The sequence below is a fragment of the Sipha flava genome, unplaced genomic scaffold (genome assembly GCF_003268045.1).
Source record: "Sipha flava isolate LNK unplaced genomic scaffold, YSA_version1 71_pilon_pilon, whole genome shotgun sequence".
NCBI lineage: Eukaryota > Metazoa > Arthropoda > Insecta > Hemiptera > Aphididae > Sipha > Sipha flava.
The window spans coordinates 1,627,828-1,643,539 of record NW_020273611.1 but is presented as its reverse complement, the minus strand read 5'-3'; the positions used below and the strand labels follow the sequence as shown (position 1 = coordinate 1,643,539).

The following is a 15,712-nucleotide window of genomic DNA, read 5'->3' as shown; positions in this document are numbered from 1 at the left end:
CGACAATCATCCTCATCTATTGATATATTTTTGTAAGGTGTTTGTTGTACATTTACTAAGATAAAATGTGTAAAATTACGAAAAAAAAATATAGAATTTATTGTTTAGCAGATAATCTGTTGATAATTATTTTAAATAAATATACATACTCTAATGTTTTTTTTTTTGGCAGTTAATGACAGTGTAAGTGATATTATAAATTCTGTATTTTTTTTTTTTTTCCATAAGTTTATACTCGTCAAAAACCGGTTATGAACTTCGTAACTGAATAGTTGATGGGAGGGGGGCAACGAAAGTTATCAAATGCTGTCGTAAAACACAACGCAGCAGCACCAATCGGCCGTAATTTTATGCGTTTTTCTTATAAAACATAGTGTGCACGTTCCAATAATATAGGTTACTGAGTGGTTTAATCGTACAAACACATACGATCAATATTGTAGAGGAGATTTTTATCTGGTCCCGTAAGAAGCCTGATTTTTGTTACCTTTAAATCATCATGAATTATATCATGATTAATAATACACTTTTTTAAATTTTTCAAAATTTATTTTTAGAACTTAGAAATTACAATTTTAAAAATCGGCTTTCTTACGGAATTGGAAATAACTCTCCTCTACAATTTTATTCATAGATATTTTTTAAGATAAAACCACTCAGTAACCCATGTTATTGGAACGCGCAATCATGTTCTTAAATGTATTTTTCGAGCGATTTTTTTCCGTGACACATCCATGATTTACGTTGTAATAAAGTACATATTAATTATTTGTTTGCTCTAGTTATATTTTTGTACTCATTTTCCTATAGCAGTACTAATACACCAGTATTTGATGAAACATTTTTGACTTTTACCGTTTTACATTTGAAAGCAAATTCACGTTGAAAATAATTGATTCGTAGTCTATTTATTTTTAAATGATACAGAAACTTTTAATAAAAAATTTTTTTTTTTTTTTTACAAAATTTTAAACTTAAATGCTACTTCTGCAGTATAATTTTTCCATGAGATTTAATTTAATACATCCTATGATACTAAAAATATTACATTTTGATCGGAATCACCAGCGAATTTTTCTTATCGGTATAAAATATTTAAAATACATATGTAACTGTCCGTTATTAACTATCAATAATAATTTTTGGCACATGAGCGATGTAATGGTTGAGCGATTAATATAATGTGTTTCTATAAAAAAAAAAAAAAAATAATACTGATGAACCCATAGTCTATACCGACTGCGGTATGCTAGCAAATCCATATGGCAGATTTTAATTCAATTCAAAATATGAAATTAAAAAAATAATTAATAAAAATGTTCTAAACGATACAAGGTAAGTTTAAAAAGATAATTTCCCCCAAATTATATGAAATTTAAATTTAAAAGATAATCTGATAATTGTTTTAAAACTCTTACATTTTTGTTGCAATGGCTTAACAATAAACATGGAACGGACAGTAAATTTACATAGTTATCTTCGTCTTAATTATAACTTAAATATTAAAAGAACATATATAAAATATGCATTGAAACAATAAAATCATTATCAAGTACAGGAATTAATCGACAAAATTACACGGGTGTGCCGATTATAAAAATAAAAATACATAAATATATACTTATACATGTACGGTTATTAAAAAAAAAAAAAAAATACATTTACAAGCATAAATACAATACGATTAATTTTGATTTGATTAATATCATGGTACGAGTATATACAGTACAAAAAAAATATAAAAATAAAAAAAAATATAAAAAAATAATCATATAAGTTTAATCAAATCCTCCGTACGAATACGGACAAGCGCAGTCTCGGAATATAGTGTAGGTACATAATAATGTACCATAAATAGGACACGTTTTATTTGATTCTCGCAATACATATCATTATACCGCAACTACACTCTCGGATGAAATGACAATATAGCGTACAATATTAATGGTATGCACGAGAATAATTATGTTGAATATTTTAGTGGACGATCAATGGACAAGATCCCAGCAGTATGTTGTGCAGACCGTCCATGTTGGTCCAGTCGGTACGTTCTCCACCGATGACCATGTTCCTTATGCATCCTTTGAAATTCTCTCTCGTTCCTAGCGTGCCACTGGACGCAGAGTCTGTAAAATAAATGTGTCGATGTAATAAACGTTAATACGATTGCGTTTCCGGCTGTGGGAGACGACCGATATCTAACCGGTGCCTGATCATCACTTTTTAAGACTTAAAATTCAAGCACCGGATTACGTGTTGAACAATTGATATTGTACAATGCCATAAGGAATAATGTGTCCAGGAGTTCGGTCAGCACTTGACCATGTCATGGTATTGTACGAATAAAACGTGCTAAACAAATTGCTTTCGCACAACGTTGCACTTCCGAATTCAAAAATAACTCGACCGCAGTTGGGATTATTTTTTTCTTATTTACATTCATTCTCTAAACACCCATAATATAATGTATTATATAATAAAATGTCAATTTGAAACATTGAAGATTTAATATTGTTAGGTATCGAAAAACGACGGGAAAAAAATAGAAGACAATTTATATTTCATCGAACACTATTTTCTGCGGTAAAGGAATTTTTTTTGGATCTTCAATAAGTCCTACACCGTCATGCCTACTTCAAACCTCAATATCATTATCAGAAACGATTTAGGAGTTCACGCGTTTATTACCAGGTAATCCACCGATGTAAAGAGGGCTGTTTGTGCGCGCTCCAGTTATGTGCCCGTTGTCAAGTAACCAATACTTCTGCTCGAATTGGTCTACTTTCAGAGTGAGTTTGTCCTCCACGTAGAACGCTTGGATCTGATGCCACTTGTTGTCGCATATCGCGAATTCCGATTGGAAACTTTGTTCAACGCGGAACGGTCGACGGTCACCCATGTCGCCGGATATAATCACTTTGCCTTGGTTTAATTCTAACGACAACGCCGGATACCCTTCAGGTTCAGACACGGACAGAAGGACTGCAGTGGTTTGTGTCGTTCTCAGCTCTAACGACAATTCTAGCAATGCGCCGACGTAAAATTGGTTTTCTGTAGAAATTCGGAAACATTAATTCATCTCAACACTTGCAACATGGACTTGAAAATATTATTTCTTTGGACGGGTACGTAGGTTCACGAACACCTACGTTACCGCACTATTATATAATCTAATCACATTTTAGCGACTCACTATAAATTGCATACGCATCTCCCGGGAAGAACGATCCCTTTTCTACTTGCGGGAAACACTGCCCGACCTTGTGACGTATCGCTTTTTCACTTATCAGTTCTTCTTCTTGGTGATTAATCGAAAACCCTTGCATACATCCTTTGAATGCTTGCACGATCTGTAAAAACGAATTGTAAAGAAAACGAAAACATAATTTTTTACTGCAACTATCATAGTCATACCAATGAATCCGGTAGCTGAATATCATTTTCTGGAATACCGCCCACGTACATCGTATTCCCCAGGCTCAATTTTTTAGTCAGGTTCAATTTTTCTTGCGGGATCGAATCAATTGCGAAGTTCAACGTTTTGTTTTCTTTTACTAATTGAATCTACACAGCAAATTCAAGCGACACATGTAGTTAGAATGTGTTCAACAGAACATAAGTAGTTCGAGTGAATTACCTTGTGCCACAGTCCATCATTAAAAACAGCTTGAGTGGATATTTCAACTCTCTTCCGTGTCTTGAGCACTAACTGCACACGACCGTTGTACAAGTGCATCATTAAATAGTTGTTTTGCTTGCCTCGCGTTCCCTAAAAACCCATATGACAATATTAATGCACCCAAAATACCTACAAGTAAAATGCAATGTAATATTGTCTTACAATCAGCGTGAATATCAGCCCGTTTGGATAGAAACTCCTGAATCTGAAGTCCATTTTAAAGTTCTTTTGCATGTTGTGGCGTTTACCGAACGTGACGAGCACATAGCTGTGCGGATTGTCCCCGAACTTAACTGCACCGGGTTCGAGCGAGAAACTACCCTCTTTCATACAGCCAACCGATTTTTCAGCAGAAGTCATCGATGCGATTTCGCTGTACACGTTATTATCCTTCTGTGGCACTGGCCCGACTTGACCGATGGCTGCGTGTACGAACTCGATCGGTGAATCGAAATACAAAAGTCTATAAACACAAACATATATTTATACTCAATCCGTTTTGCACGCTGTGATGCGCTTTGTACGTACTGGTCGTTGAAAATGGCATCCTTGATCGTACCGATTAACGGCACACTGGACACGGCTTTTCCAGTCGTGTTTATTTCGATCGGTAGTCCACCCAAAAACAGTCCACCAGCCACACCGGGCGCTTTGACGACATTGGACCCTTCGGGCAGCGATGAGAACGCGTGCAGAACATCGTCAATTCGCAGCTCCAACTTCTTTCCATTTTTGGTCACCATAATGGAGTGATACTTGCCATCACCAAATTCGAAACCTTCACTTGCGAGTCTGACTTCTCCGAGCCCTGCATTTATCCTAATGTCCACTTGACCTCTTCTCAAACTGACGGAATAGTAATTTTGTTTGTTCTGAAACAGACGGGGAAAATATACATGATTAATTGATCATATTTCAAAGCAAACGCGCTGTAATTACTTCTTGGTCGATATTGTTATTAATTTCTTCTGGGTTATCACTTGTATTCATCATTCCGGTCTGAAATACCATACAGTTTATATACTTACGTTCAATATCGTGATAAAGAATTTAATTTTATGTATACTTACTGATAGCGATTCGGTCGTTGACAACATTAATAGAACGTCCTGTTGTAACGTAGCAAACATAAATCCAAATGATGCTTTCTTTTTTAACGTGTGCGACACAAGCTCCAAATAACCATTTCCATAGAATCCCACAATAGATAATGGCTGTAAAATTTAATGTTTAGTTAAGAAATGCTTTGGATTAGTGCAAACAGCCATTATACCTTATCTGAACAAGTAGGCTGAACGCCCCATGAAATTCCTCTCATTGGATTGTATCCTTGTTGGGCGATTTGAATGTCTGACATACATCCCAAAAACGATTTGGGTAAACCACTTACAGACTTAAAGCCAGGAGGAACGCCACCAATCATATATTCCGACTCAGATAAATCTGGTATATCATTTTGATTTGGAGGAGGAGATGGGACACCTTCTTTTGATTCTCCACCCACTTTTAAAACGCCTTTAATAAAATTAAATGTAGTTAGTACAACAATGAACACCAAATATTATTTTTTAAAACGCAATCCTTTGAAAATATATTATTTTGTAAAAACTAAAAACTAATTTATGTTAAAAAAAAAAAAAAAAAAAAAAAAATAGTAGATATTAATAATAATAATAAAATCTTGTTTTTAATTATTTTATGTTTAATATTGATAAAAGGATTCCTACTTCTATGCGAATATATAATCACCATTAGAAGATATTAAACAGAGATGTGAATAAATACCATTAAAAAATAATGGGTAGAGCTATGAATAAATAATATTTCTGATCGATAAAATTTCAATTAAAAAATTGAATAAGTTAAATAAAAAAATTACCAAAAAAAATATAGACATTATTAAATTAAAATATTTACAACGATAGTGTTCGAAATATTTAACATGACAAATGGTGTAATTAATCAATTAATTATAAACAAATAAAAATTATAAATATGCTTTGAAATCAGGGTTTCTAAATTTTACATTGATGAATTTTAATATATTTAGTATGCTATTTTGACAGCTGTTATTAGATTCATTTTTAGGGCTGAACGTGAGATTGATCAAATATATTTACTTTATAAGGTAAACTAATTTAACATTATGTTATTTTTGTTCTTATTAACCTTTTTCTAATTTCTTCTTTCTGTCAAAGTATCGAGTTGCTTCTAGTTTAACCCAATTTCCAGTGTTGTATCGGCTTGTTGTTGATATTTCGAGAAGGGAGTATCCAGAGTAACTAACACGGAATACCACTTTACCATCATGTAATCTGATTTCAATGTATTGATCCTACGTCATTATAATGTCGGTTAATTAAATGAATCGATTTTTAGTATCCAACAATGATCTACTTACGGGCTGCGAGCCTTCGACAAGGAATAGCAGAGATCTTTCATCGAATGTTTTGAAACTCAGAGAGACGCTGAATAGATATTTATTGTAGGTAGTCGTTGTATCGGAATGTAATATGGCATAACCATCTCCAGAAAATCTGAAAGACCCATCGTCGACCAATTCTTCAGCCCTATAATATCAATTAATTCGGATAAATAAATTGTTTTACAAGAGTACTACCTACAGATTATTAATTATCCTATGAAAATCTTTGATTGATAATATACTATGTACCCTTCAATGCACGCAGAGCAAGTTCCCGATGGTTGCGATTTGAAATTCCAAAGACCAACCGGTCGACCATCAAGCCATACTTGATGTAAGCAACCAATCAATCCATGTTGCCTGGAATGTAAGTACGGTGGTAGTGGTGCCTTGTCAATTCCTCCAATCCATATTTGATCATCAGCGTTTATGTCCAAACGTCCCATTCCAGCAGTGGACATGTTCGTATGCGGAGATCCCATAGCCAAAAGTGATCCGTTGGGTACGACTTGAGGTCTGATCATTAGTTTACCCAAGTTGTGAATTCTTTCTGCTTCAATTCTATACCAGTGTTGGTCGTTGTTCAGATCACTTGCAGTTTGTATGTGCATCGGGTGCGTAATCTCACCGACACCACCACCAACATCCCAAACGAAACGTATCTTACGGTTTACCATTTCAATTGCAATGAAATCACCCTAAACAAATTAAAAAAAATCGACTGAGCACGTGCATAGAAATAAATAATTGGACATTTTTTTTACCGTAGTTTTGCTCGAAAGATAAAATAATAAGGCATCTCTAGCGTTTGAACTAATAGCGTATGAAAGAATAATTGTATTCCTAGTACTGGGTTCTAAGAACTTTGGTTGATACGTACGAATACACGCGTTGCCCGTACCGTTTTCTTGACCAGATATCGATATACGAATCTATATATAAAAAAAAAAAACCAATAACTTATTTACAATAAATTTGAGCAAAACATGAATAAAATTACCCCGTCAGCAATTTGATGAGCTTTTGTAATTTTATTCCTCAGAGCTTCAAGTTTATCAATCATAGAACTGTTCCATGCCGCTACTTTCTTACTGAAGTCGTCAGACGTTTTGGCTATTTTGCTTAACATATCAATCGCTTTTTTTCCATTTTCTTCGACTTCGTCAACTAAAGAACACCATTTTAATTTTATAATTAATTTCATTCAACTTATGATAAATATTAATCGTACTTCTGTCTTGAGTATTCGTTAAACTTGGTTCTCCTTCTTCGTTCAGTTGAACCAATATCGGACGCAATTCTTTAACAATTTTACCTTGAATTTCATTAATTTTAGTTTCAACGTTTGTTGTTTCTATCACCAATGGATCAACGTCTTCTTTGTTATTCAGCTCCATGTTCATTCCTTTTGCAAAATGATTCGAGTAAAATAATTTTTGTTTCTTAAAAGTAAAAAATTAAGAAATAATAATAATACCTTCAGATTGTTCAAGTTCGGTAATTTGTTTTGAGTTCACATTATCGTTTTTCACAATTTGTTTCATGTCACTTTTCACTGTTTCAATATTTTCAACTTGCACATTGAAATCTGACTGAATTGAATCAACCATATTTTTAGTGTCCAAAGTATTCTTATAGACTAGTTTGGATAATTCCTCAGACGTTTTTGCTTTGTCAATCAACGATTCTTGATATACTCCTGGATAAGCCTGAAAACAACAAGTATTGATTAAATTATTTATATTTGTAACTGATTCTAATGCCCGATAGGACCAAACTTGGCAATCGGTAAATATTATTAAACTTAGATAAACTTTTATCTAATGATTAACTAATGTTAATTGACTAATACTAATTTTAAGTGTTGCACAATCATTGTTTTATATTCAGGTTATTACCAATATACTGGTTATTAAATAAATGGTCTCAACAACATAAGTTGAAATTACCATCATAATCATATAATTATGTCCACTAAAGAATGATAATGAAATTTAACTATACATAAAATTTTACAAGGCGATAAATCAGTATCTAATTTAAATGGTAATAAAGTACATTTTTAACAACAGATACAATTTTAAACATGGTCTGTGCAACATATTTTATTTTAACTATAGTTAAACGAGTTTATCTTTGTGTAAATATTTAGTGCAACCAGGAATAAGTAATTTGTAGTTTCACTCGATACACGGCAATAGATTTCATTAAAATATACGAAACCAATTATAACTTACAGTTCTGAATGATGCATCCGCTAAAATACTGGAATTTATGGCTGCATTACGAGCTAATTTGAGAGAATCAACAATGTTCAAGTATGCATTGCTTGCCTCTAGTGCAATATTAGCATCGTGTCTGATTGGTTTAAAAATCCTAAACAAATAAGATTATTATTATGATTTAGCTACTCAGTTGTGTACATTTATTTGACAAAAATATCTCACTCTGAATATTTTTGAGCGGTCTGCAATAGATAACTAGCATGTAAATCAGCTGAGTTGACCAGAAGTTGATCATCGTCAAATTGAGGATTTGAGTCTTTTCTTTTATTTAAATTCTTCTTGATGCTATCGAATTTCGGTTTAATCAATAACAATTCCTAAAAATATATAAATATTTGAATGAAAAAAAAAAAAGAAGACATTTTTTAATTAAATTACTATGTACCTCAAAGTTGTTTAATGTTGATATATAATTTTCTCGAGCTTCTTTCACTAACATTTCAGTCTCTCCTTGCATTTTGTTGAACATTAAATCAAGATTGTTTATATCTTCTATCATTTGATTTAGTTTTTTCAACGATTGCGAATTTTTTTGTTTTAGTTGAGTTGCCTAATTCACGTTCGAATAATAATGATGCAGTATAAATAAAAAATAATTTTACAGTAATTTTATTTACTTACTAATTCCGAAGTATCAGAAATGTTCAGCAATATAGTGTCAAAATCTTTTACTTGATTTAATAAAGTTTCGAATTTATGACGAAGATTTTTGGTTTGAGCTTGACTGCCACTATTCAACTGGAGATTTTGCATTGCATTCGAACAAGTTCTTATTAAAAAAAAAAAGAAATTTATTTATATTCATTAAAACGTTAAATCAATAAAAAAATGCAAAAGTTTTCCAATTACTTTAATGTAGCTTGAGGTTCAATAGTAGGACCAAAATCAATACTATTTAGTTTATTTAGATAATTTTTGGCTTCTCTCATTGTACTTATTATATTAACATGTGATCGATCTTCAAAGTTATAACTTTGCAAGCTATTAACCAGTTCTGAAAAAGATTTAAGTGATAAATTACGTTGTGTAAATAAAATATATAAGTTATAAATTATAACAATATTAAAACTCTTGATATTGATATTTAAAAAATGGTTCTATAGACTTCATTTACCATAGTCTAGCGTTCAATATAGTTTGTATACAACATACCCTTGAATATGTATTGTTACATACAATTATGATAGTAAATATAATTGCTTGTGAACAAGACAGACAAACTACTTAACTAGATAATAGTAACACATTACTTCCATAATCGAGTTAAAAACAATTTTAATATAGTCATAAATAAATATGTAATTTAACAAACAAATAAAAAATAAATATTTAAAAGACAGAATACTCTTTCATACAAATTATTTAATAAAATTCCATTGTAAGGGATTTTATTTGTATTTTTATAAAAGTAAATTAAAAATATATAAATAAAACATTTTTGTCAACAATTCACATACCATCTACTTCTCTCTCGAGTGATACACTATTGGCTAATCTGCTTTCAGCTAACTCGCGAAGAGGTTCTACTTCATTTTCATTAATTTGAGATGATTTCAATAACTTTTTTGCCTGCGAAATTAATATAATATTAATACATTCTTCAAATTGAGAACAACTCGAAAATTGACATACTTTAACAAAAGAATATTTAGATTTTTTCTTAAGATTTTGTTCTACTTCTTCAGAGAGACTGACAAGTTTTAGATTCACTTGACTTGATGTGTTCAACATGTTATTTAGTAATGTCACATTATCTCTAACTAGAGATAATTGAGACCAAGGAGGAGATATCTTTCCTTCAGATAGATGAAGAGTGGTTTCATTTAGAGTTTTAATTTGTGTAGCTACATGGTTTAACAACGTGTCAATGCATTTATCTTCACACGCTATACGGGATTAAATTTAACGCATTGTAAAAATACAAATACATTTGAAATAAATAAATATTAGTGAAAAAAAAGAACTTTAAATGATTATGAAAAACATTTTCTTACGTGTACACCCTTTGCTGGTCAAAACGTGTTTATCTTGACACACTGAACAGTCTCTACCAGTAATGTTGGGCATACAGTTGCACTGACCAGTTTCTTCATCACATTCGTCGCTTACAATGCCAAATTTATTACAACGGCACGGTTCACATTTGCCGCCTTCTTCGCGAGGGTATCCGAACCAACCGTATTCGCATCTACAATCAACGTGTCATTAGCACCTACTTACGAAAATTGCTATGGAAATAAGAATATATACGGAAATCGATTATTCTTACTGATCACACATGCTTCCTTTGTAACCTTGTTTGCAGCGGCAAATTAGTTTTCCATCGAAATCGATTTCACACGATTGAGCGTAGTTCTTCGTTACTGATGGGCATGCACACGGTTTGCAGCCATCAGTGGACGGGTCTCCGTAGTACCCTTCAGCGCACACTTCACAATGAGCGCCGCCGGTGTTATGCGAACAGTTCTGAAATCAAAACCAATATTTTCAGCATGAGTTAATGAGCATAAAACATTTTCTGTTACGATGCGTACCCTGCAATGTCCAGTGTCAACGTTACAGATATTAGACCGTCCGTTGCATTCGCATTGGCGAGCTTCACCGACTGTTTGTATTATTATCGTGGCGCTGGCTGAAGTGTTATAATAACGGAAATATCCCAAATTCGGGTCTTGGCAAGAGGAAGAACTATACTCCGGCGGACAGTCACAAACTTCGACCATCTGAGAAGTGGTCAAGTGGTTGGTTTTCTTTTCAGCCATTATGGCAGTGTCTAATGTAACACCTTTTAAACTGTAACAGAAAATCATCACGATTAACAAATAGGATTGTTACCTAACTAATATGGTCGTTTAGGTACTTACGTAGCTTTGGTAAAATCTACCGAATCGGTGGCCCTGATAAATATATACTTAATGTTTTGCAGAGCAAGCATTAGTGTTTCTCTGCTGACTTTGGCACGTGGATTATTTTTTACTTGCCAAAGAGACTCGTGCAACCTATTTTTAAATTTTTTTTTTGTAGTTTGTAAATAAATCATGTATTAATTAAGTTATTAAAAAAAAATTGTATATCCACTCTACCTCACTTGATGACTTGATGTCCCTACGTTAATGGTTTCCGGAAAATGTTCCAATATTATATGATCATTTCCTTGAATTTGAATCAGCGGATATGAAGTGAGGATGAATTGAGGAAATAGAGTATTTCCTCCTTCTGCATCAATAGTGAACCGTATGTGACCACCATATGACAGTATCTAATTAAACAACTCGGTTAAAAATGTAGACTTAAACGATAATAATATCAATATGAACCTTATCTCCAGTGAATCGTTTTGGAAGTTGCCAATAAACAGGTGTATCAAACAAATATTTTACTCCAATTTCAACGTTACTTATAGTTCCAGGGATAACTCTAAGATTATTTGTGACATTAAGTTGATTCCGTTCTTCTTTATTGGGTTTTAATCCTGTATTGTCTGGATTCACAAGCTAAAAATATAATTAAGTTGTAATTATTTTCATTAATATAAATCTGATGGAAATTGACAATAGGTGGACCAGTGTTAAGTTATAGTTTTAATCTTACATTAATATAACATATTTCTTGAATATTGACCGGGTAATCACCCTCTCGGTACAAAGTGCTGTTATTGGTATCATAGTGTATGGACAAAGTACGCGTTTGTGGCAATTGAATTTGATTCCATGTTAGACCAGCAGCTGAACAGGAGTTACTTCTACCAAAGCAGAAACATGGGATGCATCCATCAGTGTTAATCGGATTGAGTGCAAAAGTTCCTTCTTTACATTGATCACATCGTTTACCATAAACATTACTCTGTGTATACAACAAAATATAATCAATATTAATTTTGTTTTGAAAACTATGTGTGATGCAACATTACCTTGCATTCACACTGTCCAAATTCATCACAATCACACAATGTTCCATTGCATTTATTTGGTTCACTTCCACCATAATTACAAGCACATGGTCGGCATCTGGGGTATCCATAATAACCGAATGAGCATTTATCACATTTTAGACCATCATAACCAGTACGACAGACACATGATCCAGTTTCATTATTGCAAAGTCCATTGTATGATCCAAATGAATCACAATGACATTCCTGAAAAAAAAAAAAAAATAAATAAATAAAATGTTGAATAATGAACAACTTCGCTATTTATCTAAAAAAAAACTAACTTGGCACCCTTTGTTGACTTCCCAACCAAAAGCATTAGCCGAACATGTACTACAATTCGGTCCTTCTGTTAATTGAGGACACACACATCTTCCGGTATCCAAATCACACGTATGTCCTGGTTTTTCACATATTTCACATTCTAACAAGTAATCAAATTTAGTGTTAAAATAGTGTAAGTGGATTCAACATTTCTATCGATTACCTGAACAACCCAATATTGAAAATCCATAGAAGTTTGACTGACACTGATCACATAATTGACCTTCAACTCCTGGCTTACAAGTACATTGTCCAGTTAAAGGATTACATATATCATTAAGAGCACCTATTTTGTCACAATTACACTTTTGACAACCCGCCTCAGAAATATTCCAAAACCCTTCCTGTAAATATAACGAATTAACACAATACATTTTCAAAATTACTTTTGATTTACATTAAACTGTCAGTACTTACACTACAAGAATCACATTGATCACCTTTAACGTTTGATCGGCAATTGCATTGGCCAGTTGTAGGATCACAAATATTATTGCTACTTCCTGTGGAATTACACTGACATTCTACGAAAGAATAAAAGAAAATTAAACTCCAAAGCAGATATTAGAATTATTATAAATAGGTATATTAATATATAATAATTAATATATTAAATATTATATAATATTAAAATAATAATAATAATATTAATAATAATAATAATAATAATAATAATAATATAATTATAATAAACATATTATATAGATACATATTAGACCATGATACTTCAATGAGGTCTAAATATTCACTTACCGATACAACCATGAGTTGAAAATTTATGGAAACCGTCACTGCACGCATCACAATTTTCTCCCGTTACACCCTTTTTACACGGGCATAATCCAGATCTGGGATCACATAAATCTGATATAGATCCAGTAAGATTGCAGTTGCACTCCACGCATTCAGCAGTTGTATTACCTAAGCCATCCTATTGACATTCGATTTGTATTTATAAGAAGTCATATTTTGTGTTACACAGGGAAATTAATATATTACCACACAACGATCACATGTCCTTCCGGTAAAATTTTCTTTGCACTGACACTGACCCGTATTTACATTACAAGAGTCAGTGACAATTGATCCGATAGGATTACAATCGCATGCTAAAAAAAAAACAACATAAGTTATTGATGTCCACATTTTTCGTGCTATCGAAGGATATAATGATTATATTACACAATTTGCAACATAAAGCGTATATACTACTCACGTCTGCAGTCAGAGATAATGGGGTTTCCAAAATGTCCAGGTTTGCATTCCTTACAGTTCCATCCAATGGTGTTCCCGAGACAATTTATGCATTGTCCCGTCAGGTTATCGCAAGGCGCTTCGTTGCAATCGCATGGTTTACAAGTCGAACCGACTATTAATGGGTTTCCGTAGTACGATGGAGCACACCTAAACGAAAATATTTCCAACATTAATACTGTTGATACCGACTGCATTAAACAGGTGAGATTCAGTATACATTTCACAGTGGTCACCGGTGTATCCCTCAGGACAATCAGTGCAAACATAACCCCCGTCGTCATTTGATTTGCAAGTGGGACTGAAATTGTTCGTACTCTCCTCCAAAGGGCAAGCGCATTTCTTACAATCATTCGGCGTGCCATCAATTGCGTTTCCGTAGAAACCAACAATGCACTCATTGCACTGCGGTCCGGTTGTGTTGTGTTCACATATCTATAATAACCGAACAACAGTGAATGACGGGCATAACGTATTTAAATTTATGGTAGGCATAATTATATGAACAATTTCGCACGATATATTATTATTAGTCTTACCGAACAATGGCTTGACATTTGGTCACATTCCGGCGAATGATTGTGACAGTTACACTTTTTGCAAACTATGTTCGTTGAAAACGGATCGATTTGTTTCACATAACCGTAGTCACATGTTTCACAAGACATTCCCGAATATCCTGTTGGGCAAGTACAATTTTCTATTCCGTCGACCGTCCGTCCACTTCCGTTTACGTCTCCCATATCCATGTACGCATTGATTAAACTGAAAGTATTTCGAACAGTTAAATCAGTATAATAATAATACACATAAATAATAATCTTTCGTGACCACAATAAATCGTATACATTATGATCGATGTGCGTACGTACCTCGATTCAACTTGATTGGTGTGGTACTTCGCTTTGATCAGCACGTGCTTTATATCGGACAGGATCGATAAGAATTCGTCGCGAGACACTTGAGTGTTGTCGATCGGTGTTTCGAGGTTCTTGAAATCTTTCGTCACATAAAACCAATCGTCCTCCGTTAATCTCACATCGCCAGTAATCGTGTTGGAAGTCCTGAAGCTCTTGCCGCCGTAAGCGATCAAAATGTTTTCTTTGGCCTAAGAATACATAAAATGATATTAAACACGGACGGTTTTCAACGCGGTCGTTGATCGGATGCACACGGAACACAATATGCGGTTGTTTGTGCGCACAACGCGAATGTTCTGTCAGAAGCGTATTAACTGTTGTTAGATCTTACGATTATAATGACGTCGGGATCAATCATTTGTCGACCGCTGGAATCACCTCGCATGACGACCCACGAAATGCTGAAGTGCAAACTGGAACCGTAAGCCGACAGCTTGTTGCCGGCGTACCGACTCGGTGTTAACCAGTAAAACGTGTCGACGTCGACCGGCATGTCGAAAGTGCTGATCATCGTTTGTCCCGTAGCTGGGTCCGTCGACGGGAACACGGTCTTGGACAGTTTTAGATCCGTTATCAGCCATCCCTCGGTTTCGTCGATCTGAACACAAAATACAAAGCATAATGGTCGATCGCGCACGACGGCGGTCCGTCAACGGCTGCCGAAAAAGCCTACTCACCCGGGATTCTCTCAAGCCGGTGGCGGCCGTGCACACTGTCGACACGCCCGAGCAGAAACACTTTTCGCAGCCTTCCGGGTTCGCGGCTCGCAAATTGAAATATCCCGCCTCACACTTGTCGCAACCATCTCCCGTTACGTGTTCCTGTGGGCAACGTCGAAACGTTAAAATACGCGTCCTCGTCGACAGGTTTTATTCTAACGGGCGGTACGACCCA

The 15,712-nt window shown here is 34.0% G+C and overlaps 1 protein-coding gene across 2 annotated transcripts in view; it reads right to left on the bottom strand.

Annotated features, from left to right (window-relative positions):
* Positions 1-1,194: 1,194 nt before the first annotated feature.
* LOC112692256 (laminin subunit alpha-1) overlaps positions 1,195-15,712 on the bottom strand; it is a 55,000-nt gene continuing 40,482 nt past the window's right edge. The window contains exons 8-50 of one of the 2 annotated variants that reach the window (XM_025566864.1): positions 15,496-15,639; positions 15,150-15,416; positions 14,771-15,006; positions 14,438-14,663; positions 14,119-14,333; positions 13,861-14,048; positions 13,644-13,753; positions 13,398-13,575; positions 13,062-13,168; positions 12,808-12,988; positions 12,605-12,744; positions 12,300-12,527; positions 11,981-12,232; positions 11,707-11,883; positions 11,473-11,648; positions 11,254-11,388; positions 10,924-11,182; positions 10,659-10,855; positions 10,384-10,577; positions 10,022-10,275; positions 9,847-9,958; positions 9,239-9,383; positions 9,011-9,158; positions 8,775-8,939; positions 8,552-8,706; positions 8,342-8,480; positions 7,582-7,813; positions 7,336-7,509; positions 7,105-7,271; positions 6,869-7,036; positions 6,354-6,802; positions 6,081-6,249; positions 5,849-6,014; positions 4,953-5,194; positions 4,750-4,893; positions 4,619-4,678; positions 4,208-4,551; positions 3,842-4,142; positions 3,638-3,769; positions 3,415-3,564; positions 3,194-3,350; positions 2,689-3,051; positions 1,195-2,126 (exon numbers count right to left, since the gene is read on the bottom strand). In XM_025566864.1, the coding sequence (XP_025422649.1) occupies positions 1,978-2,126; positions 2,689-3,051; positions 3,194-3,350; positions 3,415-3,564; positions 3,638-3,769; positions 3,842-4,142; positions 4,208-4,551; positions 4,619-4,678; positions 4,750-4,893; positions 4,953-5,194; positions 5,849-6,014; positions 6,081-6,249; positions 6,354-6,802; positions 6,869-7,036; positions 7,105-7,271; positions 7,336-7,509; positions 7,582-7,813; positions 8,342-8,480; positions 8,552-8,706; positions 8,775-8,939; positions 9,011-9,158; positions 9,239-9,383; positions 9,847-9,958; positions 10,022-10,275; positions 10,384-10,577; positions 10,659-10,855; positions 10,924-11,182; positions 11,254-11,388; positions 11,473-11,648; positions 11,707-11,883; positions 11,981-12,232; positions 12,300-12,527; positions 12,605-12,744; positions 12,808-12,988; positions 13,062-13,168; positions 13,398-13,575; positions 13,644-13,753; positions 13,861-14,048; positions 14,119-14,333; positions 14,438-14,663; positions 14,771-15,006; positions 15,150-15,416; positions 15,496-15,639 (8,295 nt within the window). In that variant the 3' untranslated portion in view covers positions 1,195-1,977. The remainder of the gene's footprint in view (positions 2,127-2,688; positions 3,052-3,193; positions 3,351-3,414; positions 3,565-3,637; positions 3,770-3,841; positions 4,143-4,207; positions 4,552-4,618; positions 4,679-4,749; positions 4,894-4,952; positions 5,195-5,848; positions 6,015-6,080; positions 6,250-6,353; positions 6,803-6,868; positions 7,037-7,104; positions 7,272-7,335; positions 7,510-7,581; positions 7,814-8,341; positions 8,481-8,551; positions 8,707-8,774; positions 8,940-9,010; positions 9,159-9,238; positions 9,384-9,846; positions 9,959-10,021; positions 10,276-10,383; positions 10,578-10,658; positions 10,856-10,923; positions 11,183-11,253; positions 11,389-11,472; positions 11,649-11,706; positions 11,884-11,980; positions 12,233-12,299; positions 12,528-12,604; positions 12,745-12,807; positions 12,989-13,061; positions 13,169-13,397; positions 13,576-13,643; positions 13,754-13,860; positions 14,049-14,118; positions 14,334-14,437; positions 14,664-14,770; positions 15,007-15,149; positions 15,417-15,495; positions 15,640-15,712) is intronic. The other variant, XM_025566865.1, reaches the window with a different exon arrangement.